General features: G+C 39.9%; 1 protein-coding gene across 2 annotated transcripts in view; it reads right to left on the bottom strand.

The window, feature by feature from the left end:
- Positions 1 to 25064, bottom strand: part of Tpk1 (thiamin pyrophosphokinase 1) — a 316448-nt gene that overhangs the window by 182737 nt on the left and 108647 nt on the right. For both annotated transcript variants that reach the window (XM_051152465.1, XM_051152466.1), the window contains one exon: positions 3740 to 3812. In XM_051152465.1, coding sequence (XP_051008422.1) covers positions 3740 to 3812 — 73 coding nt within the window. The remainder of the gene's footprint in view (positions 1 to 3739; positions 3813 to 25064) is intronic.

Here is a 25064-nt window from a genome sequence, read left to right as displayed (position 1 = left end):
GCTATTTTCTGGACAATAAAATTAGAGACTAGATTTCAAGTCCCATGTTTGACAAATAACTAGTGATTTTACCATTCTGTTTAGAGAATGGGTTTGTGTTCTTTATAACTTTCTCAGAAACCCAAATACTCTTTACAGTATAAAGAGACATATATTTGATCACCAGTGTCCTTGCTAACTTTCTGTTACAAGTCACCCCAATTCATGAGTGATCTATGCTAGCTCAATCCTATTTTGGTAACTGAGTAATTTATCAGGCATTTAGGTGTTATTCATTTTGACATTGGCCCAGCCCTTGTACCCCATTCCCTACTGTCCCTGAACTGAGGAGTGGAGGAATGGGCATGGTGGGAACTGTGAAGGTAAAGTCACACACCAGACTCATCACATTGCTGGTGAAGCTGTAAGCAATCTATTCCCAGCGATGCTAAGTGGCCTCAGCGGGAAACAGCCAAGGAGGTGTTGTTGAGAAGCAGTGGCAGCGACTCCCTACACATGAGTCACACACAGGGAGCCATTTTACTGAGGCCACTGAACTCTGTAATTACATTTGCAGAATCTTTTTACCTCCGATCCTAAATACCAATATCTATATAAAAATCTAACATCCTCAGACATTAGCCAAATGCTCCCACCAGCTCTTCAATCACCTAATGATCAAGTAAGTGTGGTTTAAGTCATTTCCATAACCAATAAAGATCCCAGACTATTCTAGTAATGAGGGAGTGTACTTTCTTCCAAAGTTCTCAGGAAACTGAAATGTATGAGCTCATGATGGTAGAAAAATAATGAACACTGAAACTGATCATTTTTGCCATGAATCAAAGAAGCTCTAAATTGCCCAGAAAGGGAAATCAAAACAAATAAACAAACAAAACAACAAAACCTTAAAAAAAAAAGAACAATGTGAACATTGTTAAGAGACATTGCTCATTGAATTAACAATAGTTAATAGAACTAAGGCAAATAGAGATTTTATAGTTACATGGAAGAAAGGTGAAATACAGAGTAAACGCAGGCTTGTATCTTTTCAAAGTCCAACCACATATCGGTCAATGCTGCCTTTATGATTATTCGATGATTGCAACAATATTTCAGCACTCTAAATTTCATTTCTTTACTACAGCCTATGTTTTAGCTCACTGAAATTTCAGACCAGCCTGGGGGCCAGATGGAAGTGAAAGTGGAGATAATGTCCTTTCACTTGTGAAAGAGAAGCTTAAAGACTGCGGAAGTCGGAGATAATGGCTTACAGAAATTGTGTGTAATGTTGCATTAACTTGTAATTATCGTCATTATTAAGCCCACAGCCAAACACTCAGGGTGCACTCTGCAGGGCACAGCAACTGCATGAAGGGCATCACCTGCACCCTCTAGGAGCATGCCCGGTAAGTTCAAAAGTAGAGACTTTAACACTCAGGACACAGGGAAAAATTGGATTCTGCTATGCAGCTTAGATATGAGAAGAAATGACTAGACTATAACTTTAGAAACTAATTCTTAACACACACACACACACACACACACACACACACACACACGAGACCTTTCAGGTTTAAAAACAGGCAAAGCAAGAAATACAAGAGAAATTCAACAAAAGTAGTAACTGAAATTTTTCCTTTATTACTGAACACCAATTTAAAACATCCAGAAATTTCTTAGAAGCTCGTACCCCTCATTTCCTCATCCTAGATAGTAACGATCAGACTGGCACTTCTGATTTTGACAAGTGGTCAGCATTAAGAGACAGGAGCTAAGTCGGCTCTGACCATATATTCAGCCTATTTTTGAGTATGCTTGTCCCTGCCCCTCCCTCTGTTTCCTCTGCTCCTGAAAATATGATTAATCCCTGTGTGTTAGCACAGCTCTGCATTGTAAGCAAGGCCAGAACTCCTTCCCAGCAAGGCTGCAGCATGGAGTTAATGAGAAGTGAGGCTGTGGGGAATGAATAGGAACACGCCAATGCTGAGGTAATTGAGCATGAATATCAAACCCTGACTTGGGAATGGTCTTCATTTGCTGAAGGAAGGTCTGATGATGAGCTGGTGGGCAGGTGGGACTTGCACAAATCTGCATTCCAGCCAATCCCAGAATCCGCGTTCACAACAGCCTTGGTTCACTTCCTTTGTCTTTCTTTCTCTTTCCCTATCCTCCTTGCCTTTCTTAGCTAAGACAATTTTCTTCTGAGAATTTTATACATGAGTATTGGCTTTTACATAATTTCTACCCCACACTCTGCCCTATCTCCAGGTCTGTCTTCTCCTATTCTATCCCTCTTTTTCTTTAAATATGCACACACACACACACACACACACACACACACACATTTAGGTAAGTAGGCACACATGAGGAGTTGGGGAGGTGTTGCTACTTTCAGGCCTTGTCCCAGGAGAAAATTCTTTAAATTTTTTGAGATTTCGTTTATTTTTATCCTATAGGTATGAATGTTTGTCCAAATGTACGGTTGTGCAAGGTCACCCTGGGAGAGCAGTCACAGACCATTGTGAGCTGCCAGGTGGGTGCTAGGCATTAAACTGGATCCTCTGGAAGAACAGACAGTGCTCCTAACTACTGAGCCATCTCTCTAGCCCCATCTCCCTCTTTCAGTAGCCATTACTTGCTTGCAGCTATTTATCCAACGTTTCTTGTGCATTTAAAACTTATTTTTATCACTTCCACAGCCTTCAAGGGAATTTGCTTTATGAACACAGTCACTGTACTTTCTTCAAAAAGATACACATGTGACTTGACTGAACCAGTTTACAATAATACACACAAGGGGGATGTAGTTGGAATTATCAATGCTACAACTTTTCTTTTAAAATCTCTGTATTGTGTTTTAAACATCGTGAAACCTTTATCAGTACCCACTACAATTAACTACTGTGCAACACCCTCATCCCCAGTTAGAGCCTTTATACAGCTTTTAAGTGTCAATGATCTGAGGAAAATTTGCACAATAGTAAAGAAGTGTGGCTATTCTTTTTTTTTTTAAATTAATTTATTTATTATGTATACAGTGTTCAGCCTGCATACATGCCTGCAGGCCAGAAGAGGGCATTAGATCACATTCTGGATGGTTGTAAGCCACCATGTGGTTGCTGGGAATTGAACTCAGGACTTCTGGAAGAGCAGTCTGTGATCTTAACCTCTGAGCCATCTCTCCAGCAGTGTGACTATTCTTAATCTCAGCTTGTAATTAGTAGTTTAGTCAGAAAATAAAAACAAATATTGTAGAAAAATTTGATTCTGAAATTCTAGGAGTACACCAATATGCACATTTATAAAAGCTCATTTATAAAGACACTTTAGTAGAGTTTACAATGAGAGAAAATAGATACAGTTTAAGTACATTAATCGATAATTGCTTAAATAAAACATTAATATAACCTATTCATCAAATAAGATTAGAACATTTGTAAAAATGTACAATAACCAGTAAGAGTATAAATAGCAATAAGTTATTAAATATGCCCTGGTAAACTATGAGTACATATAAAACATGCATGATTAATATGCTGATTAATGCATATATGATGGTGATAGAATTTCTTCAATATTAAGTTTCCTTTCGTCATTTTTTAAAGTTTTTATTTTAATATATATTCAAACTTCTAAAGCAAACACTACAAAATAAACCAAAGGGTGACATTTTACAGTCTGTCCAGACCATCCAAAGACAGTCAGACACAGCAGTACCATGAGCAAGAGTTTGGGTATAAACAGGGATGTGCTTTACCTTCTCGGTGTAGTAATCTCTGACTTCAGGCCTAATAGAATCAAAGTCCCCACTGATGAATTCAGGCAAAAAGCTGAAAGAAACAGTTCCATGTAAGTCAACTAGACTGATCCATTTATTTATGAACTTTAACAGTACGACTGTAACGGCCAGAGAGGAAATTAAGATACTTAAAACACAAGGAAACCTAGACCTTTTCAGAGTAAACGGGCTGTCCCATCACGCACTGCTGGTTTCAGCAGAGTGGACTGAGGCACAACAAGGAGCAAGAAACTCAACACAAACCATGAAGATTTATTGTTTCAAACAAATAGACACTGATGTAGGCAAATGGACAGATGCTGGGACTCACAAGCAAACACTGGGCAAAGCATAGGGAGTCTAGTGGAATAGTGGGGGGAAGGGGAAAAGGACCTGGAGGTTATAGGAGAATTCACAAGAAGAACAACAGAGAGGCCTGTGAGACTGAGGCACCAAGCAAGCACTTTGCATGGACTGGACCTAGGCCCCCTACAAAGATGTAGCTGATGGGCAGCTCAGGCTTCATGTGGGTCCTCTATAGAGGGGAGCAGGGGCTCTCACTGGCATGGACTCTCTTGCCAGTTTTTCAGTTACCAAGTCCCCCTGGCAGGACTACCTTGCCAGGCCGCAGGAGAAGAGGACATGCTAAGTCCTGATGAGAGCTGGCAAGCTGGATGCAGTTGATGGGTAGGGGGCTCCCTTTTTCCGAGGAATAGGGGAGCAGAAGTGGGTGAGAGGGAGGGAGGGTGGGACTTGGAGGTGAGGAGGGATGAGGCTATGACCAGGATGTTAAGTGAATAAATAAATAATTTAAAAACATTTGAAATATTCTAACACAAACAGGCGTCTCTCTTTCCCTATTAACATCTTGCTATATTTGGATCTCAACATCACTTTAATCTTCTACAAGCTTGGAACTTTCAACAGATTTGAATGTTAGCTCAAACACACTGTCCAAATACTTAATAACATATTTCTAGAAATGAGTCTTCTAGGAAAGCTTAAAACAATCATATGAAGTCTGGCTTGCTTGGCTCCGTAGATGGATCAGCAGATAAAAATGTCGTCACGCTTGAGGGTCTGGTTTCCATTTCCAGGCCATGGGGTAGAGGAGGAGAACTGCCATGACATTTGTGCCTTCCCCCGAAGCAGCCAATCAGCCAATCAAAGCGCTTTTTGATGAACTCTACATTTTATACAGGAAGAGGCTCTCAAATGTGGAATTTCTTGTGATATTGAAAATTACTCTAATTCACTTTCCTATTATTTCTTTCCACTCATTTTTTTAAAATCCCATTTAACTATCTTCATAAATCATCACTTATTTTGCACAAAGCACCTACAAGACTTGGTAGAACTCCTCTGTCCCACTTAACACTCCCAATGTGGCAGTGGGGGGTAAATGATCCTGGAATGCTCAGTGCTCTAGCAGAGAATAACACCGGAGTCTTCCATAGCTGAGGAATGCATAGTAAAGGAAATCTGTATTTTCGGTTCCTACAAAAACACTCTACTGCAGCTGGCATTTGGTACTCTATGTGTTCCTTTCTCTCTTTCACCCTTTCAGCTCCCTAACATTAGACGGGAGAGGAAAAAGGATAAAGGAGAAAAAGTGCAAAGTTATCATTAGACTACTTCCTGCTGATTAGAGAGGGGCATGAGTTCCTTGGGGCAAGTTTAATCTTCGACGTCAGGATATCTGATTTCTTCTCATTTCCTTGACCAGGACTACCTGATGAACCACAACCAGCAGCCAACAACATCCAACTACCAAGCAGCCAACAACAGCAACAGTAACCCCACCTCTCGGTTTCTAGCATTTGACATATCCTCTGAAAATTTCTCATAATTTCAAACATCACACACTGGCAGAAACTATCTGCAGCTGGCAAAGCCATGCCTTTGCTAGAGCACGAGGCAAATCGTAGTTACCTGCTGTGAAGTAGCCTCATATCCCCATACCTAGGATTAAAATGAAAACAAATTCCTATAATATTTCTCTTAAAAAAAAAAAGCCAACCCAGTCACATAATTTTCACTACACTCTACTACTCACATGACAGGAGAATTACATCAGTTCACACTTGCTTAGTCATCAGGTTAAAAGGAAAAAATAGCAGGTATGTAGCACTGGCTTACCACTATAGATACTGCATGTGAGGGAGATCAGTCTAAGTCACAATATGAAAGACCTTTGTGGTCTTCTTCTGGCTCTGGGCAGGTCCATATGATTTCCAAGGTGACCATCTCCAGAGGCAAGGGATACAGCTGCCATTTTTCACTTAATGGGCAGAAAAATAAAACCATATTTTCTTTTCTTTGCCCATGTGTACATAAGTACCAGCAGTAGACAACTGGCCTGGCTCTTAGCACATGGGCAGAGGTTTAAAACAGGGGCAATTTTCTATAATAAGGAATATGATTCAGAACACCTCATGTGTGCATTCAAGATAAAATTAGTAGAGATGGATTCAGAAAATAAGCCAACTTTGTCTCATATTATTTTGTAGCTCTTAATTAAACTAGAAACATTGTTTCTTAGGTCAAGCCCATTATGACTGGGGTGGTTTGGGCCACTTTTCCCTTGTCATGCAACTTCCTCTGACGACATGGTTAAGAGGAAAGTGTATGACAAAGATGTGGTCCACACAGTGGACATGGTGGGACATGCCTGGATCTCAGTACTGGGAGCCTGAGGCAGGAAGACTGGAGCACAGTGGGATATAGAAGGAGATGCTGTCACAAATCCAACAGCTACAGCTCTGGCTCAATGGTAAGGCACTTGCCCAGCACGCTGGAGAGCCTGCTTTCAACTCTCAGTATCAGTAAACAAATAAAGAACAATAACTTGCACCATATACATAATGTGGGTGCATGCATGAGAATCAATAATCTCTGCTTATTATTCATTCATGAACTATTCACTGCATGACTGAGAACAGCAGACTTTAGGTTGCTTCAGGATGAGGCGGGATTCTAAAGGAAGCCAACTTGGATTTTAAGTGGCTTTGTCTTGTTTCAAATGTTTCCAATAATCTCTCTTTCTCAAAACTTCCTTGCACCTATTATTTCACTGTTTTCTTTACTTCTTTCCTGGTTAAATAAGTTCACACACTTTCAAAGTTTCTTTAAATACCCTCCAATGGACACTGTTTTGCCATATGTAATATTTTTTGGACCACAGTGTATTAGTTCTGGAAGGGGTAAAGGAATCATTTCTCCAGTTTCCCCATTATCTCTGCAAAGCTGAAATCAAACCAAGTGAATGTCTGACCACTGTCCAGCATGCTTCACTGTGAGGAAAGCCGCTTCCACTAAGGGCTTCCATCCTTACCATCTGGTTCAAGAAAACTTCCTAATGAGACTCACTCTGTGTGACTCTCCAAATTGTAGTCCCTTGGATATCTAGAAACAATTTGGCAGTTTCCAAATAGCATATTGATTTTGATAATAAATAAAAATGAAAAATAAGAGCTAATACATGAGGCAGCTGAGCATCTGTCTCATAGGATAGATCATCTTCAAAAGACAATTAATTAGATTTCCTTTTATCTTTCACAAAGAATAATGTAAGAAAACAATAACTTAAACTTATTTATATTTTATATAAAATATTAACAGGGAAGCAAAATTAAACAGATAAATGATAACCAACGTTAGCTAGCTTTTACTATAATTTCCTTCATGTAACATACACAACCCATTCCTACTAAACCAATATGATTACTTCTAAAAAGTCTCATGCCAAAAATAACCTGGCATTCATGCTTAAAAAGAATAAGATTATTATAAGTTTCCAGCATAAAATACAGTATATGGAACTTTATGAATTGTATTTCTTATGCTGCAATTAAAAGCCCATTGCATATATTCTTCAGTGCCTGTTACCATGGCACCTGGGCACTCTGAAGGCACTCATAGGGATGACACTTCACAGATGTAGAGGACTTACATTATGATATAAATGACAGTTGACAAAGGAAGATTATTTTTGATGGCCTACACATAGCTGATGACTCCAGGGACCAAGACTTGTGCAGCCTGACCCCTACTGCCTACCCTGGACATGGATCCAAATAACATACTTGCTATTATTTTCAGTCTACAGCAGATGACTTACTAGTATTAAAAGAAGTCCAAAGTTTAACAAAAGTGGCCCAATCGAACTAAGAGGACTCCTTTGATACTTACATTTTAACTGATCACACAACACATATCAGTGACAAAGAGGAGCCCAAAAAAGACTGAGAATAATTAATGGGCTAATGGCCCAGCACGTGTAATCACCAGGGAGGCAGATATATGTAAGAAGCATAACTTAACATGACATGGGAAAACAATATCTTTCTTTTTTTAAATTTTTTTCTTTTTTTTATTAATTTATTCTTGTTACATCTCAACGGTTATCCCATCCCTTATATCCTCCCATTCCTCCTTCCCTCCCATTTTCCCCTTACTCCTCTCCCCTATGACTGTGATTGAGGGGGACTTCCTCCTCCTGTATAGGCTCATAGGGTATCAAGTCTCTTCTTGGTAGCCTGCTATCCTTCCTCTAAGTGCCACTAGGTCTCCCCCTCCAGGGGATATGGTCAAATATGAGGCACCAGAGTATGTGTGAAAGTCATACCCCACTCTCCACTCAACTGTGGAGAATGTCCTGTCCATTGGCTAGATCTAGAGAGGGGTTTGAAGTTTACGGTCTGTATTGTCCTTGGCTGGTGCCATAGTTTGAGCGGGACCCCTGGGCCCAACTCTGCCTATCATAATGTTCTACTTGTAGGTTTCTAGGATCCTCTGGATCCTTCTACTTTGCTATTCTCCCATGCTTCTCTCATCTAGAGTCCCAATAGGATGTCCTCCCCTCTGTCCCAGTTTCCTGGTAAGTGAAGGCTTTCGTGGGACATGCCCCTTGGGCTAGTATGCAGATATAAGTGAGTATATACCATTTGATTCTTTCTGCTTCTGGGTTAACTCACTCATTATGATCATTTCTAGCTCAATCCATTTGTACACAAATTTTGGGAATTCCTTGTTTTTAATAGCTGAGTAGTATTCCACAGTGTATATGTACCACAGTTTCTTTATCCATTCTTCTACTGATGGACACTTAGGTTGTTTCTATGATCTGGCTATTATGAATAAGGCTGCTATGAACATGGTTGAGCAAATTTTCTTGTTGTGTGCTGGAGCATCTTCTGGGTATATTCCAAGGAGTGGAATAGCTGGGTCTTGAGGAAGCCCTATTCCCAGTTTTCTGAGATAGCACCAGATAGATTTCCAAATGGCTGGGAAACACTTAAAGAAATGCTCAACTTCCTTAGCCATCAGGGAAATGCAAATCAAAACAACTCTGAGATTCCATCTTACACTCTTCAGAATGGCTAAGATCAAAAATTCAAATGACACCACATGCTGGCGAGGATGTGGAGAGAGAGGAACACTCCTTCATTGCTGGTGGGACTGCAAACTAGTACAGCCACTTTGGGAAACACTATATTTCAAAATTCCTTTCCTGATAACTATACAGGGAGCTATCTCTCCACCAAGACCTCCCTGATTTCTGCCTCCAAGGAAAATGCTCAAATAGCATGAAGTGTATTACTTAGTGTCTTTATAGGTAACAATTCTCTATGTGTCTTTTATTTTCTGCTAGAGAATAAATCTTTGAACTGGGAGTGACTAACCAACCTCAGTGTTCTTCCAGGCAGCAAGAACATGGATGCTGCCAATGATACAATTAAGTGAAGATGAGGGGAAGAAAACAGTGGGGGAGAGGGGCAGATGCATAAGAAAAAGAAAGAAAGGGGGGGGGGGATAGAAGACAGTAAGAAAAATCAGATCCAGACTCCTTTCTGCTGAGATGTCTTATCTGGGTGTCTATGTGGCCCTGCTGCTTAGCAGTGTCTTTGCAGGGTGGACTATTCCACCTCACACAGGTCACTTGTGTAAGATGCAACAGGGTACTAGGGGCAAGGTTCGGGTCTCAGGTCAGGCTCTACGTGCTCACAGCCTGACTGTTAAAATGTGGGAATATTTTATTTATTTTTGGCCTTTAGTATCCACTTTTTCCACATGGAAGATCAGGATGGTCAGTTTATTGACAAGGGAAATGGTCCACCCTCTGCATCCGCTTCCTGGCAGAGTAGGGGACATCAGGGAGCCTTAGCTTATTTTGCTGGCTGCTGTATGGTCAAAGGAACATAAGCAGAGGAGGTAAGGGCACGTTGCAGAGAGAAGGAAGTAGCTCCTCCAAGAACTTGAAGGCTAGACTGAGAATTGAGCCCACATAGATGTTCAGTGCTAGAGGCAGGTATAGATGGCAACAGCAGTGTTGATGTCCCTGACGTAGTACCTTGGGGGCTTAATGACCTGTAATCTGTGTTCTAATGTTCTTCAGTGGTTTCCTCCCGGGCAGGTGTGGCAGGACTTCCCTTCCTCACACAGGATATTGGAACAGGGTCTCTCCTCCAGGTGGGGAGCTGCACGGTCAGAAGAGCTGGGTAGGAGAACACTCTTAGCATGGCGTGTCTCTTCCCTCTTTCAGCCAACACAGCATTCCGGAAGCAGGGTTCTCAGCTCCCTGTCCTAGGACTGCCAAGCATCCACCCCGCCTCACAGCTAGGAGCACAAGTTCCTTTTTAATGGAATAGAACTCTGGACCAGAAATTATTTTTCTCAGAATGAGAGAGTTTTTAGGTTCTGAGAGTTATGTGGTTTCTGTCACAACTACTTACCTCTTCCTGAAGTAGCATGAAAGCAGCTAGAAAACAGGGAAACAACGAGCATGGCGGTGTTCCAGAAAAACTATTAGAGACAGCTGGCCTGTTAGCTAGTTTGCCAACCCTTGTGCTCCTCCGTAAAAGAAGACTGAGTAGCCTGGATGGGATGGAAACCATAATTCAGCACATATGTTTCCTTCCTTTCTTCACAGTAGTCACCTGTAATAGTACTCCCTGGGTCGGTCTACGACTACCAAGAGGACACATTAGTTGAAATGTTAACTTGTCCATTTATATATCTAATAAAATAGGTGTTAGTCAAAGTCAGTCACACCATTAATGTAAGTCAGGAATTTCAATTTTACCATGTTTAGTTTTATATATATGGCATGTTTGTGTACACATCTATTTGTGTGAACCTGTGTGAGAGAGTATGTATATATATGTATGTATGTATGTATGTATGTATGTATGTATGTATGTATGTACGTAAGTGTATATGTGTGTCCCGCACCAGTAATGTGCACATGAAGACCAGGAATGGATGTCAGCTGTCCTTTATCACTGCATATGTAACTTTTAAAAGACAGGTTCTCTTCTTGAACCTGAAGCTCAGAATGAGGTGAGGCTACAGGGATTTGTCTATCTCAAACCTTCCTCAAAATGAATACATATTGACAGGCCTGGCATTTTTCATGGACGATGGGGACAAAATGAAGGTCCTCATGCTTGCACAGTGAGCATTTTACCAACAGAGACAAGCCTATTAACTGTCTTGGTTATATATTATTCATAAAGTATATTTAATAGTGAACATAGAAGTAATTTTTAAATATTATATACTGTGGACACAACATAAGCTTTGAAAAGAAGATGCTTCCCTCCATACTTGTTTAAAAACAGAATGTCTATGCTGGCCAGAACTGACTTTGAACTTTGTTTCCCACCTCAGACTCCTCACTGATGCCATTACATCCTACACCCAGTTAAAAGCATACATTTTAGAAGCGCTTCATGATGGGTTTACATTATAATTCAAAATACAAGGCAGCACCCAAAATGTTACAAAAAAGATCAATTATTCATTGAAATTATATTTAATATTGATCTCCTAATCATGTACTTAATTAAATATTTTAATATTCAGCATGGTATCTGACAAGACACTATTACACCAAGCATGCTGTTCTGTCAGAAGTGGTTTCTGCTTTCCCGGGGCTGGCAGGTGACTATTAAATGGGTCATGTAATGTGCTGTTACTGCCCTTCATGGCACATGAGAACGGATTTTCCAGGCATGAAGGAAAAGGCAGTGCTTGCTTACAGCTCTGCCAGGACGTCAGTGGTAGGTGGTATCTGGGGATAAGATCACATTTACTCAGGATAATCAGGCTTTCTGCTGCTGAGTCTCCTGGCTGGAGCAAGAATGATGGCACAGAAGAAAGAAAAGATAATTCAACAGAAAACATTAGGCAAAGAGTTCTGCAAGAAAAGCAATTTTTAAATTTAGTATCAATTCTACTTAAAATGTATCATGGCTGCAGAAACAGTGAACGAGGAAGGAAAGGCATGAAGCAGACACCGGAAGGAAATCTGCAGCGTAAACCACAGAAGTGGACAGCAAAGATAGGGTACACATTGATTACATGTTACATATAAGATAATAAGAATGCATTTAGGCAAGTTCTTATATATTATACACAACCTAGCCAGCTTTTTTGAAGGCACAAACTGTGTTTCCATTGGTTCATTGGTTGTACTACCTAAGCACACAGACTGCAGTTATCTTATCATTTCAACATTCCTACTAGAGACTGTTTGTAGCAGCGAGTCTCATTTTTTCAGATGTGGGTGCATTTTGTCAAAAATTAGAGTAAGAGGTAAATAGAGGAGGCTGCTAATTATTTAAGAGGCACACTTATTTATATACAAAGTAAAATGATTCAATAAAAACATACCAATAAGGCAGCACTGGCTACTTACATTAGATAGATTATGTACCGAGCATCCTACTGGCTGTGAAACTGCCTTTCAAATAATCTTCTTTACATTTTCCACAAAAGGAATACACAGTTTTAACTTTAACCAGCTGACAATACTCGCAATAACAGATCTTACAGCTTAGACCATCTTACTAACACTGGACTAAGGAGCCTTAGATAGTTAGAGCCTAAGGTTATACAACAGGTCAGTGCTCAATTTCTGCAGAAAATCTTAAATACAGATTTAAATGTGAGGGGAAATCAGACATAAAACACCTTTTCCAGAGAAGACACTTAATTCCACTTATCAGATATTTACGAATTATATGTTGTATATGCCAGAATAAGGACACAACGGTTATTACAGTCATGAAAGGAGCAAAGTTTAATGGTGAACACATCTGACAAAGGCCATGCTTGGGAGAAGCCTGTAAGTGAAAAAGTGAGGGATTTGTGAGAACTGACACTGCACAAAATGCTAAACAAGTGAGGTTCCGACAAGAGAGTACGGTATTTAAAAACACACATACATGACCTATATGTTCCCAATAAAGATTACAGAAATATGAAGAGAGAGCGGTGATTAGAAAACAAGATGAAGGGGCTGGAGAGATGGCTCAGAGGTTAAGAGCACTGACTGCTCTTCCAGAGGTTCTGAGTTCAATTCCCAGCAACCACCTGGTGGCTCACAGCCATCTATGATGTAACCTGATGCCCTCTTCTGGCCTGAGGTGTACATGTAGACCACTGTATAAATAATCAATAAATCTTAAGAAATAGAAAGAAAGAAAGAAAACAAGATGAAGAACACAGGGAGGGTAGACATATCAACTGCTGAGACCATAGTGGTTATAGTCTAAATGCTGATGTTCCTTCAAAATTCCTACGTCAAAACGTAATCATTGGTGGGTGTGCTGATATTCAAAGGTGGGGTGCGTGTACGGAGGTGATTAGGTAAACAGGGCACAGCCCCATGAATGAGTTTATGGCCCTTACAAGAGAGGCCCAGGGAGACTGACTGTTCCTTTCACTGTAAAAGACACACCAAGAAGGCAGACTATATACTAGAAAAGATCCCTCAACACATAAGGAATCCGCTGGAGTCTTGGCCTGAACTTCCCCTTCTGGGAACTTATGAGAAATCAAAGCCTATTGTTTAGAAGCTACCTGGCTTGTGACATGTGCTATAGCACTCAGGAATGGGCTAAAGCTCTGATTTCTCAGTCACCCACTTATGTGCACATACAAATCTCCAAGGAGGGGAGAAGCTTCAAGGCCACTCCCAGAGAGGAGCTCTGCACACTTCACACAATGAAAGCTCTGCTGGTAAATCATTTCTCTTCAATATTAGGTCATTTTCCCCTTTTTACTCTGCCTGAAGCACTTAGTTTCCAAATGAAACTGGAAAGCGTGAGGAGAGAATGATAGCCGCTGATGGAATGGAAAGCAAACTACAGGGTTATTTCTTGGCAGGAAGTGGCGTTGGGAATAGAGAAGGGTGGTATGGCGCAAGAAAGCACCATGTGATCAGAAAAGTTGAGAGGAGCCCAACACAGCAAATAAGGTTCCATCTCTTATTTATGAACGCGAAAGAGCCGGAAGCATACATACAGGTTAATGCCAAATCCTCACCTTAGCAAATATAAAAGACTGGCTCACGGACAGTGAATTACTTTGTGTAATTTATTTGCTTTATGCATCCCTCTGTGATTCAGCTGAGACATAATGCACAGAATTCAATAACTACAGCCAGTGATAAATGCCATTAGGGTCACTAATAGGTTTTTTGCTCCTCCCAACTTTTCTGGAACAAAGCGCAGCAATCTGCCCAGCTGCAGTGTCTGCTAGCAGAATTTTTAATTTCACGTCTGCCTTTTCCCTCCACTGCTTTCCTGAAGGAAAGCGTCCAAACCTTAGCATATCCTACAAGGCAAAAGCACAGCATTATCACTGCAGGCTGTGAGAAGCTTCTGTCGCTGCCAGCTTTGTGTTACACCACTGCCTCCAGCCCTAACAGAGAGATGCCGACGGTGGGCAGAGCTCTAGAGCACACTGCATTAAGAGCCATAGTAGAGGGGTCCCAAGGAATGTAGTCAGATGACAAGGGTTTAGGCACAGACCCATGAAACCCCACGATCACTGTATGGTTAACTATTACTGATGATATTTAAAAGGCTATTTGGAAGACACTCAAGTAAAGATTAAAGACAAACAGTGAGTAACCTTGTTCAAACAGCATCTCAAAGAGACCCAAATTCACACAGGAAAATAAAAAATATAAGTGATATGACAAAGGCCTGGAGAGACTGCTCAGTAATTAAGAGTATGGCTGCTCTTCTAGAAGTACTGAGTTCAATAACCAGCAACCACACCATGGCTCACAACCATCTATAATGGCATCTGATGCCCTCTTCTGGCAAGCAGCCGTATATGCAGATAGAGCACTCATACAATAAATTTCAAACATTAAAAAAAAACAGTTATGATAGAATGTCATGGAATTTAAGTATCTCAATATATAAAAACCCTATATACACAGTGTATTTTCCATCTCCAAAGAGCTTTATGTTGGTCAATCTAATGGCCCATGTTACTTTATCCATTGAAAGCAGATAGTATAACTGGCTACTACCGATTCCTTGGTTCTCTTTTATTCATTTAAAGACCCCTAGTTCTGGGTTCATGATTTATTCCCACTGTCTCTTTGCTGTCTTGTAATTCTCTCAGAATGTGAACATGTGCCCACCACCCCAGCTCAGTCACTGGCTGTTTTTCCTTCTTTCTGGACTTACTGGTTGTAGAACTAAGTTCTGTTGCCTTATATGCTAAGTATTCAAGGCTCAATCTTGAGCTCATAACGAAGCATCCAGCAACCCACTCATGGTTATACCATCTTGTAGCAGAGTTTTGCTCCAATCCAAACTCTCCCTTTTTGGCCTCACTAATGTCACCTAATGAAAATTCATTTTTTCTAGTTGTTCAGTTCAGAATCTTTATGGTCATCCTTGTTTTTCTTTCTTTTCATAATTGATTATTCCACCAGTTCTATGGGCTCCTTTTCAAAATCTGTTACCCTTTAGCTCTTTTAATATGTTCGACCGTACAACCCTACTAAGACAGCTGATGCCATTCTACAGTCCCAAATCCTTTGGTGTTTTTCCACTCAGACTCACAGTGAATCATTAGTATTACCTTTAAAGGTCTTTCAAAATCAACCCACCGGTACTACCCTCCCATTCTAGTAAGTTCCCATATTTCCATCTGGATATAGATTACTGGCAAAGCTATCCATTGTTTCTCCCTCCCTAACATACCCTATTATAACGTGACTTCACACTTAAAAAATTTTTAATTTATTATAATTTATCCCCTCACTTGTATCTTCCAGTTTCTACCCTCCCCCCCCCCTTGGCCCTATTTTCCTCCCCTAGCCCCTGACAGTATGGGGCCTCCTCCTCCACGATATGACCAAAGCCTATCAGGTCTCATCCTGATAGCCTGATTCCTCTTCCTCTATATGCCCACTGGGCCTCCCCACCAAGGGAAAGTAATCAAATTGAGGGCACAAGAGTCCATGTAAGAGGCAGTCCCCACTCCCCCTACAACTTTGGAAAATGAGCTGTCCTTTGGCTATGGGGTTTGAGTTTTCTGCATGTACTGTCCTTGGTTGGTGGAACAGTTTCTGCAGGGCCCCCTGGGTCCAGATCCATCAGCCTTGAGGGTCTCCTTGTGGTGATCCTGAACCCTCTGGGTCCATCCATCCCCCGATTCTTCCATACCACTCTCAGCTACACTAGGCCCAGAGTCCTGCAGAGAGTCTGAGAATCTGTCCCAATCCCCTGCTGGGTCCAGTCTCTCAGAGGACATCTATGTTGGGCTAATATATACACAGTCTAGAACACACTTTTTTTTTCTTTATCTTCAAAGGATCTATGTGAGCTGATTTCTGAACGACTCAAATTCATATTTCCCTTGTAGTTGTGACAACAGGATGCAGCAGCAGTGGTGGCATGGGAGGCATGGAGTGCCTGAGGGCTCCCATGGAGGCAGGGGCTTCTCTTTATGCCTGGACTAACTCTCTAACACTGAGAACAACTTGGGCAAGCCTGCTGGAGGTTGAGGATGAGAAAGAAGAGTCAGGGCCTAACTGTACAGTCATTTCAGCTGTAAACGTGTAAGACCTAGCTGCATGACAAAAACATTTGTGAAACTCTCACCAAACTACAATAATGTGATAAAATAAGCAATGCTTATTTCGAGGGTTTTTTTTTGGTTTCAATTTTCTGACAATAGAGCCTGCAAGATGCTGGGAATCTCTGGGTAACAGAATTTTCCTTGATGAGATGACTGGTTGAGTCGGGTCCCTAAGGCCAGACTCAGGTTGGAAGATGGTCACCAGCAAGAAGACATAAGCATACAGATAATTCTTCATGGAGGATCCGTCTTCCCCTTGTGAGTTTAGGCTATGTCAAGTAGATCCTAAAAACTAACTAGGCCGTCTATGTAAGGGGACTCTAAGAGAAGATGCTAACTAAATAAAGAGAGCCATTCAGAGAGCTCCCAGCTCAGAGAACAGTCTAGTTAAGTCTTTGGTCATGTGACTTGGCTTGGCTACCTTTGCTACTAGGTGTGTTAACTTGACTTTTTCCTAAGAAAAGCATCAGGACATTAGTACAATGGACAGCCACCCCCTGTCCTGCAAACAAAGCTTTAGAGTGTAATGCCACAGGAAGAAATCTCACTGAAAGCCTGATTACTGTTAACAGGAATCATCAGGCCACAGTATTATGGGAGAATGTTCTCTTTGCTGACTGATAAAATGCTAAGATGACAGAAACTGTAGTTGTTATTCTTGTTCCTAACGGAGAGAACTGCTCTCCAGTCACTAATAACCAACTAATGCACAGCCGAGCAGGAAGAAATTGAATACACACTGGAGGCCACAGTGATAAATAAGTGGATTTCACATGAAGCCAAAGAATGATGATCGCACATGGCAAACTGCACTGGAGCTGCCAAGCTCAGCGGCTGCTCTAGTCACGGTGCCAGAAGTCAGGGAGCTTCTTCTCTATTCTTTCTGTTCATAAGGCTGATTGTTAGCTTGTTTTTTTTTAAATAAAAATGTAAAATTCTGTGGAAGTCTCATCTTAAGTTTTCTTATAAAAAAAAGATTTGTCATTGTATTATTAAACCAAACCTCTGGTTTATATGCATAAATTATTTTTACATACGAAAATAGAAAATAGGTGCTGAAGAGATGGGTGAGTGGTTAACAGCACTTGCTTTTCTTGCAGAGGACCTGGGTTCTGTTCCCAGCACCTACATAGCAGCAGTTTACAACCATCTGTAACTCCAAGAGATCTGATACTCTCTTCTGACCTCTGACAATACCAGGCACATATATGATGCACAAACACATTTGCAAGTAAACACTCGCATGCAGAAAAAGATAATTATTAAGAAATAGCAGAAATATTTTTATTTTCTTAATTCTGATAAGATTTATGCTGAGTAATTCATACTATATAAGTCTGTCTTAGTATTATTTCATTAAAAGAAAATAATTTAAATCAAAAGTTTGGTTTTTTTTTAACAAAGCAAAATAACAATACAGCTGCTTTTCTGACTAATAATACATGTTTACAAAGTTAGGGCAGCATCACACCTCTAGTAGACTTTTAAACTAGTTCTTTGAGAATCATCTACAGTGTGTCTTGATCAGATAGCCTCATTTCCTCAACTCTTCCCAACCGAAGCTCTGTCGTTCTGTGCCCATTCATCAAGGCCAATTTGCCCTATCCAAAAATTCTTTTTAAAACCGTAGAAGGCTCATTTGCCAAAGGGCAGGAGAATTATTTTTATTACTCATATGAATGGTAGGTGGCCACTTCATTCCCTTTTACTGCCATTAAAGCCTAAAGAATTGTCTCCAGCACTGAAGAAGTTTCTCCTTCCATATATTTCCAGCATTGTTGTCACTTGCTTTCTTGATCACAGCCATTGACTGGGGTGAGATGGGACTTCAAAGCAGTTTGAATTTGTGCTTTATTCGTGGCTAGGATGTTGAACAACTTTTTACATATTTATTGTCCATTTGTATTTCTTAAGATCTACCTATTCAATTTCTTACTTGCACAACAACATGGAAAGCAATATGGAAGTTACATTAGAACTGAAAATAGAACTACCATATGATCCAGCTATAAGCTCTTAGGTATATACCCAAGGGACTCTAGGAAAAGTCTCAGAGATAGATCTGCATGTCCATGTTGTACTTGAAACAGACTGGTAACAGAACCAGCTCATATGCCCATCAGCAGATGAAAAGATGCAGAACATATGCTGAATTTACACAATGGAATTCTGATCAGCCATAAAGAAAATGAAATGATGACGTTTCATGAAAATAGATGAAACCGGAAATGTTTTATTGTAATAAGCCAGATGCAGAAAAAATGCCATGTATTATCTCATATGCAGAATATAAATGTAAAATTATGTGTACACTTACATGTTTGTGGGTCCCAGAAATAGCATAAAGATCATGAGAGGGTAGTAAGGGATTTTGAAGGAGGTGAGAAATAGAGAGTAGAGGAATGCATATAATAACAAAGATGAAAGGAGGCAGCCTGAGAGAAGAAGAGAGAAAGTCAATTGAAGGAAGGCAGTGGAAGAGGAGAATGAATGCAAGCATTGTATGATGATGCACACGCTCGAAGATGTCATGACGAACCCCACCACTTTCTATATGTATTAGTCACATATAGACAAAATATCTGGCAGAAGCAACCTAAGAAAGTTTGATGGTATAGTCCACCATGGTAGGGGAAGTCATGGTGGCCAGAGATTGAGGGAACTGGGCTCCCTGTGATTGTAATCAAGAAATAGAGAGAAACTGATGCTTATCCATAGCTTTCTTCCTTCTTTTATTCAGCTTAGGAATCCAGCACATGGAATGGTACCACTTCAACAGAGATTTTTCTACAATTAACCTAATCTAGGGAATTACTCGCAGGCATGCCTAGATATTTATTTCCATGGTGAATCTAAACCCATGAAGTTGACAATCAAGATTAATGTCACAATATGATAACTTCAAGAGTAGCTTAAAAAAATAAAAAAATGGATGGATATGGAAAGTATAATATTGAGCAAAATGACCTAAAACAGGAAGACAGAACCACATGTTCTCTCTTATATTTAGATCTATCCTCTAATATGTACATGTGTGTACATATATGGATGTAAATAGGGATAAAACCTGAATGTACTGAAAGGAGAGTAAAAGGGGGGCCAAGGAAGGATGGTAATAAGGCTAAACAATGCACTAAGTGCCCTTATAAAGAAACTGGAGAGATCCCATACTCGCAACTTAACAGCACACCAGAAAGCTCTAGCACAAAAAGAAACAGATACACCCAAGAGGAGTAGATGACTGGTAATCATGAAATTCAGGGTCTGAAATCAATAAACTGAAGACAAGGAAAACAATTCAAGAAATCAATGAAACCAAGACAAACCTTTAGTCAAACTAACTAAAAGGCAGAGGGAGAATATTTAAGTCAACAAGTGAGAAATGAAAAGGGAGACATAATGACAGACATCAAGGAAATCCAAAGAAACCATCAGCTCTTATTTCAAATGCCACAAAATTTGAAAACCTAAATGAAATGGACAATTTTGGAAATAACTCTACTTCGAGACCCAGCCACACCACTCCTGGGCATATACCCGAGAGATGTTCCACTATACAACAAGGACATTTGTACAACTATGTTTATAGAAGCTTTATTTGCAATAGCCAGAATCTGGAAACAACCTAGATGTCCCTCAACTGAAGGATGGATAAAGAAACTGTGGTACATTTACCCAATGGAATACTACTCAGCTATTAAAGAGGATATCTGGAAATTTGCAGACAAATGGATAGAACTTGAAAAGATCCTCCTGAGTGAGGTAACCCAGCCTAGAAAGACATGCCTGGTATATACTCACTCATAAGTGGATATTAGCCACACAACACAGGATAGCCACGCTACAACACAGAGACTGATGCACCAACCAAGAACCATGCATGATGTCGACCTAAACCCTCTGATCAGATGCAGCAGATAGGCAGCCGACTCTCCTTGTGGATCCCACAATATCGGGAATAATGGCTGCTTCTGATATGGACTCTGGCCCCACAATGTTGATCACTTCCCCCTGGCAGCGAGGCCTTACCAAAACACAGAGGAAGAGGATAGAGGTAGTACAGATAAGAGTTCATAGGCTAAGGTCAGGTGTTAGGGGAGGAGGGCTCCCCTTTCTGAGGACTAGGGGAGGAGCGGAGAGGATATGAGAGAGGGAGGGGGATCGGGAGGCAACGAGGGAGTGGGCTACAATCGGGATGTGAAGAATTCAAACTTCAGAACAAGCAGGTAACTTATATTGCTAATCCCACTACATGGGAATAGCTCTGAGACTGGCTGAGACATGAAAATCTATGCATAGACAAGGCTTTGTGTTGGTTACAAAATCCCTGGGATTTATTACTAGACACCATTCTCCATATAGCATGAATGAAGATTTACATATGTCTTTCTTCTGCTCATACAAAGAACAGAGAACCAAACTTAATTGTTCTGTGCATCCCACATGCCTTATACATTTACACTTTTAGGACTGTACGATGTTTGTGAGAAACTATATGCTATCAGAACAAAGTCCCAGACCCTGACACTGGCTCAGACATGACAGGATTCACTCCTCTTAGCATACTGGACACTGACATCCTGCATCTTTCATTTTCCATCACCAAGTGCTTCAGTTGCTGTTCTTCATCAGAACAGGACAGCTCCCAAAACAGCTTCTGTTCCCAATTGGTCCAGCATTTCAGACTGTCCCACATAGGACTTAATTTAATTTAGCCTGGAATTTCTCAACATTTAGAAACTGGACAACAAATGCTATTCCTGGTTGGTTTAACCATTTTCCTGAATTTATTTTTGCCCCTACAAAGGTATTATTCATCCCAAGTCAGCTGGAAGACACCATAAGAGAATGGTGTCTGATTTCCCTTAAAGGGGTTTGTATAGGTTTTTGGATGCTTTCTTGGGCTATAAATGTTTATTTTCATTGCAGTTGGTTATAAACTATTATTGGTCTTATTTAGAGAGAAAACAAGGTTGGACTCAGATGTCTTTCTTTTCCTTGATTTTTCTTTCTTAGGTTTAGATATAGGGGTTGAAAAGAAAGAAGAGGGAATATAGATATACATAGGGATGATAGGACAAAAAGTAGATTTGTGAATCTACTCCTCAACTTAGTGCCTTAATTGTCCCTCACCAGGTGTTTTTGTAATTCACTGGTATAGAATTTTGTATGTTAATGCAAAATAATTCAATTTTGATACACTGGTATAGAATTCAAATTTAAGATTATTTTTTACACACATATATTTCTGCTCTAATATGAAGTATTGTACCTATAAAACTCAATTATAATACAAGGTTTACTTCCAATGCTTTGAAAGTGCTATTGCAGGCTACTTAGGATAAATAAGTAATATAAGTTAATTGTTAGTTGATAAAATCATGGTCATGTCAATTACTAGTCTATTTTTATCACAAGAATACATCCTAGGCTTTACAGATAGATATGATTCTATGGATAGATAAGGTAAAATAGTTAGATAAGGTCTTCAAAAACCACAGAGACCTACAGAACATGGACTTCAAAGATGTTTTTATTATTTTAAAGATTCTTTGACAATAAGACAGGTTAACTCCTGGCAACATCCAGCCTACCTCAAAGAAAATGACGAGCATCAATGAACCTCCTTAGGGAGATGGCTTCAAATGTGGCAAGCCAGCCAGTGGGCAAAATGTCCTTGTTTCATTCACAGAGAGAATTCTGCCTAAAAATAGGCAATCTTGGATGGCTAAACTCTGTCAAGACAGTGTAAGCAAGTCCTCAATAGTTGTGCCTCACAAATATGCCTGTCAGATATATTGGGACAGAAGGCTGAAGATGATGCTCCAATGTTATAGAGTTTAGTTTTACAGTTAAGCTTAGTTTTTTAGGGGATAGATGTTTTGGGTCTAGAGAGATGTTTTAAGTTGATAAAGATGAAGTATGATAGATACTTTTCACTGAGGATTTTAGACACATCAAGATAGGAAAGATGTTTTCTTAAAGGTTGCCAAATACAAATAGCCAAAACACTATGAATCGAACACTTATATAATTCCTTATTGTTTCATGGTTCTTCATACTGTAGGTAGTTTATTGTACATATGTGTTAATGATATAAAAGTATATATAAAAAAGAAATTTTAAAAATTAAAAAACAAAAGAAAAATTCAGCTTGGAATATTATGGTAATATGTAATCACTCATAATAAACATTTTTCAAGAAATAAAATTAAAAGAGCCATATGTTATTCCAAACTTTTGACAAATGATACCATATTTTTTGAACAATCACCAGAAGGTAATTTATTTTCGAGGATTCCATCCACAGAGCAGGAAGGGAAAAAGGTTCTGTCAGGAACATACTTTATGAAATAGAATAGCCGTAAAGAACAATGGCTCTGATTAAATTTAGTTGTAAACTGACTTCCTGCAGCTGCTAAAAGTGATCTCACTCTACGAGTTTATTCCGAGTTCAGGCATGAGCTGACAAACAACATCCCTTTGCATACACATCTGCATCCCCCCAAATGATTCAAAGCCATGCATGGATAATTCTCAGATCTGTGATTTACAGCTTTTGATAACCAACCGACTAAAATGTATGACTAAACTAATCAATAATTCAAGATAAATAATACCCTCACAGTCTGTTGTGTAAGGTTCTTTAATACCAGGATTTCTGCTGTAAAGTCTTTTAAACGTGTTCATCGTTTCTCCAGCCAATCATGTTGAGTCACAGATCCACAAATGCTGGCCTGTGCAAGCACGTGACTGAACAAGTAGTTTAAAATAGGAAAACTTATGGCAGTAAATGACTAAGCACTGCTCAGGGTACTTTTTAAGAAGTAAGTGGAACCAAATACTTGCTCTTCCCAAATCATGGCTTGTGCAGGTCTCCTTCCCATGTGTGCTAAAGCACAGTGAAAACTGTACTTCCTGGCTGGGCCTGAAGTACTTGAGAATACTGAAAACAAATTGTATCACTAAGGAAAGTTGTCACAAGGAGGTGGAGTTAACTTACTTCATATAGTAAAGGTTTTTGACTTCACAGTTCATGCTCAAATGCTTGACACAAATTTATTCCATAAAAAGCTGTATATAATTCTCTCTTGTCTTATAAAAGCATTTAACAGTATTGACCTAGAATATGCATTTAAAAAAACTGATACAGCAAATGTAGGCCTTTTATATGAGTCTTTTCAATCAGCTCTATAACCTGCAGTGTTGACAACTTCAAGGACTTTCATCAGTTCCAATTAGAATAACTAACAAACTTCCCAAAGAAACCCTTGGAGAAACAGTGACAGGTGCCAACGAAAACATAAATGGAGGAATAGGATGTTTTGTAGTTGGTTTTCATGGCTGTGGTGAACACCATCATCATAGGCGACTTGGGGAGGAAAGAGCTGATTTGGGTTACATGCCTAGACCACAGTCTGTAAGTGAGGGAAGCCAAAGCAGGAACTCAAGGGCAGGAACCTGGAGGCAGGATTTGATGCACAGGCTGTGGAAGAATGCTGTTTACTGGCTTGTCCTCTATGGTTTCCTCAACCTGATGTCTTATATACCCCAGGACCACCTACCCAGAGGCAGTACAGCCCACAATAGCACAGTCTTTTTTTTTTTAATTATTATTTTATTTTATTTTATTTTTTTACCCTAGACAGGGTTTCTCTGTGTAGCCTTGGCTATCCTGGACTCACTTTGTAGACCAGGTCAGCCTGGAAGTCACGGAGATCTGCTTACCTTTGCCTCCCTGGGTTCTGGAATTAGAATCATGTACCACCGTGCCTGGCTACAGTGGGATATATTCTTTCTTTCTTTTTTTTTTTTTTAAGATTTATTTATTTATTAAGTATACAGTGTTTTATCTGAATGTATGTTTGCAGGCCAGCAGAGGGCACCAGATCTCATTTTAGATGGTTGTGAGCCACCATGTGGTTGCTGGGAATTGAACTCATGACCTTTGGAAGAGCAGGCAGTGCGCTTAACCTCTGAGCCATGTCTTCGTAATTCAAGAAAATACCCAGAGTTGCCTATAGACCAGTTTTGTTCTGTTTGTTTTTTTACTTTTATTGAATGTCTATGATTTACACATCACGCACCAAAATCCCTCTCCTCTCCCCAGTAAAATAAAACAGACAAATGAAATCTTGTCACAGAAGCTGTAGTGTATCACATGTCATAGCCTTTTGTCCACATATGTTTACTTCCAAATGCCCATTGCTACGAGTCATGGGTCTGGTTTGAGGCCTACACCACTCTGAGGCATTTTCTCACTAAAGTTCCCTCTTCCCAAATGACTCTAGCTTATGTCAAGTTGAGAAAAATTAGCCAATAGAGCTATGCTAATTGTGTTTAATAAACACACAAATGTATGTGTCCAATTCATTAGAAGACTACACACCAGCAAACCCAGCAAACTACT

This window comes from Acomys russatus, chromosome 10 (genome assembly GCF_903995435.1).
Source record: "Acomys russatus chromosome 10, mAcoRus1.1, whole genome shotgun sequence".
Lineage (NCBI taxonomy): Eukaryota > Metazoa > Chordata > Mammalia > Rodentia > Muridae > Acomys > Acomys russatus.
The sequence above is the reverse complement of the archived record's forward strand: the minus strand, read 5'-3'. Positions and strand labels throughout refer to the sequence as shown.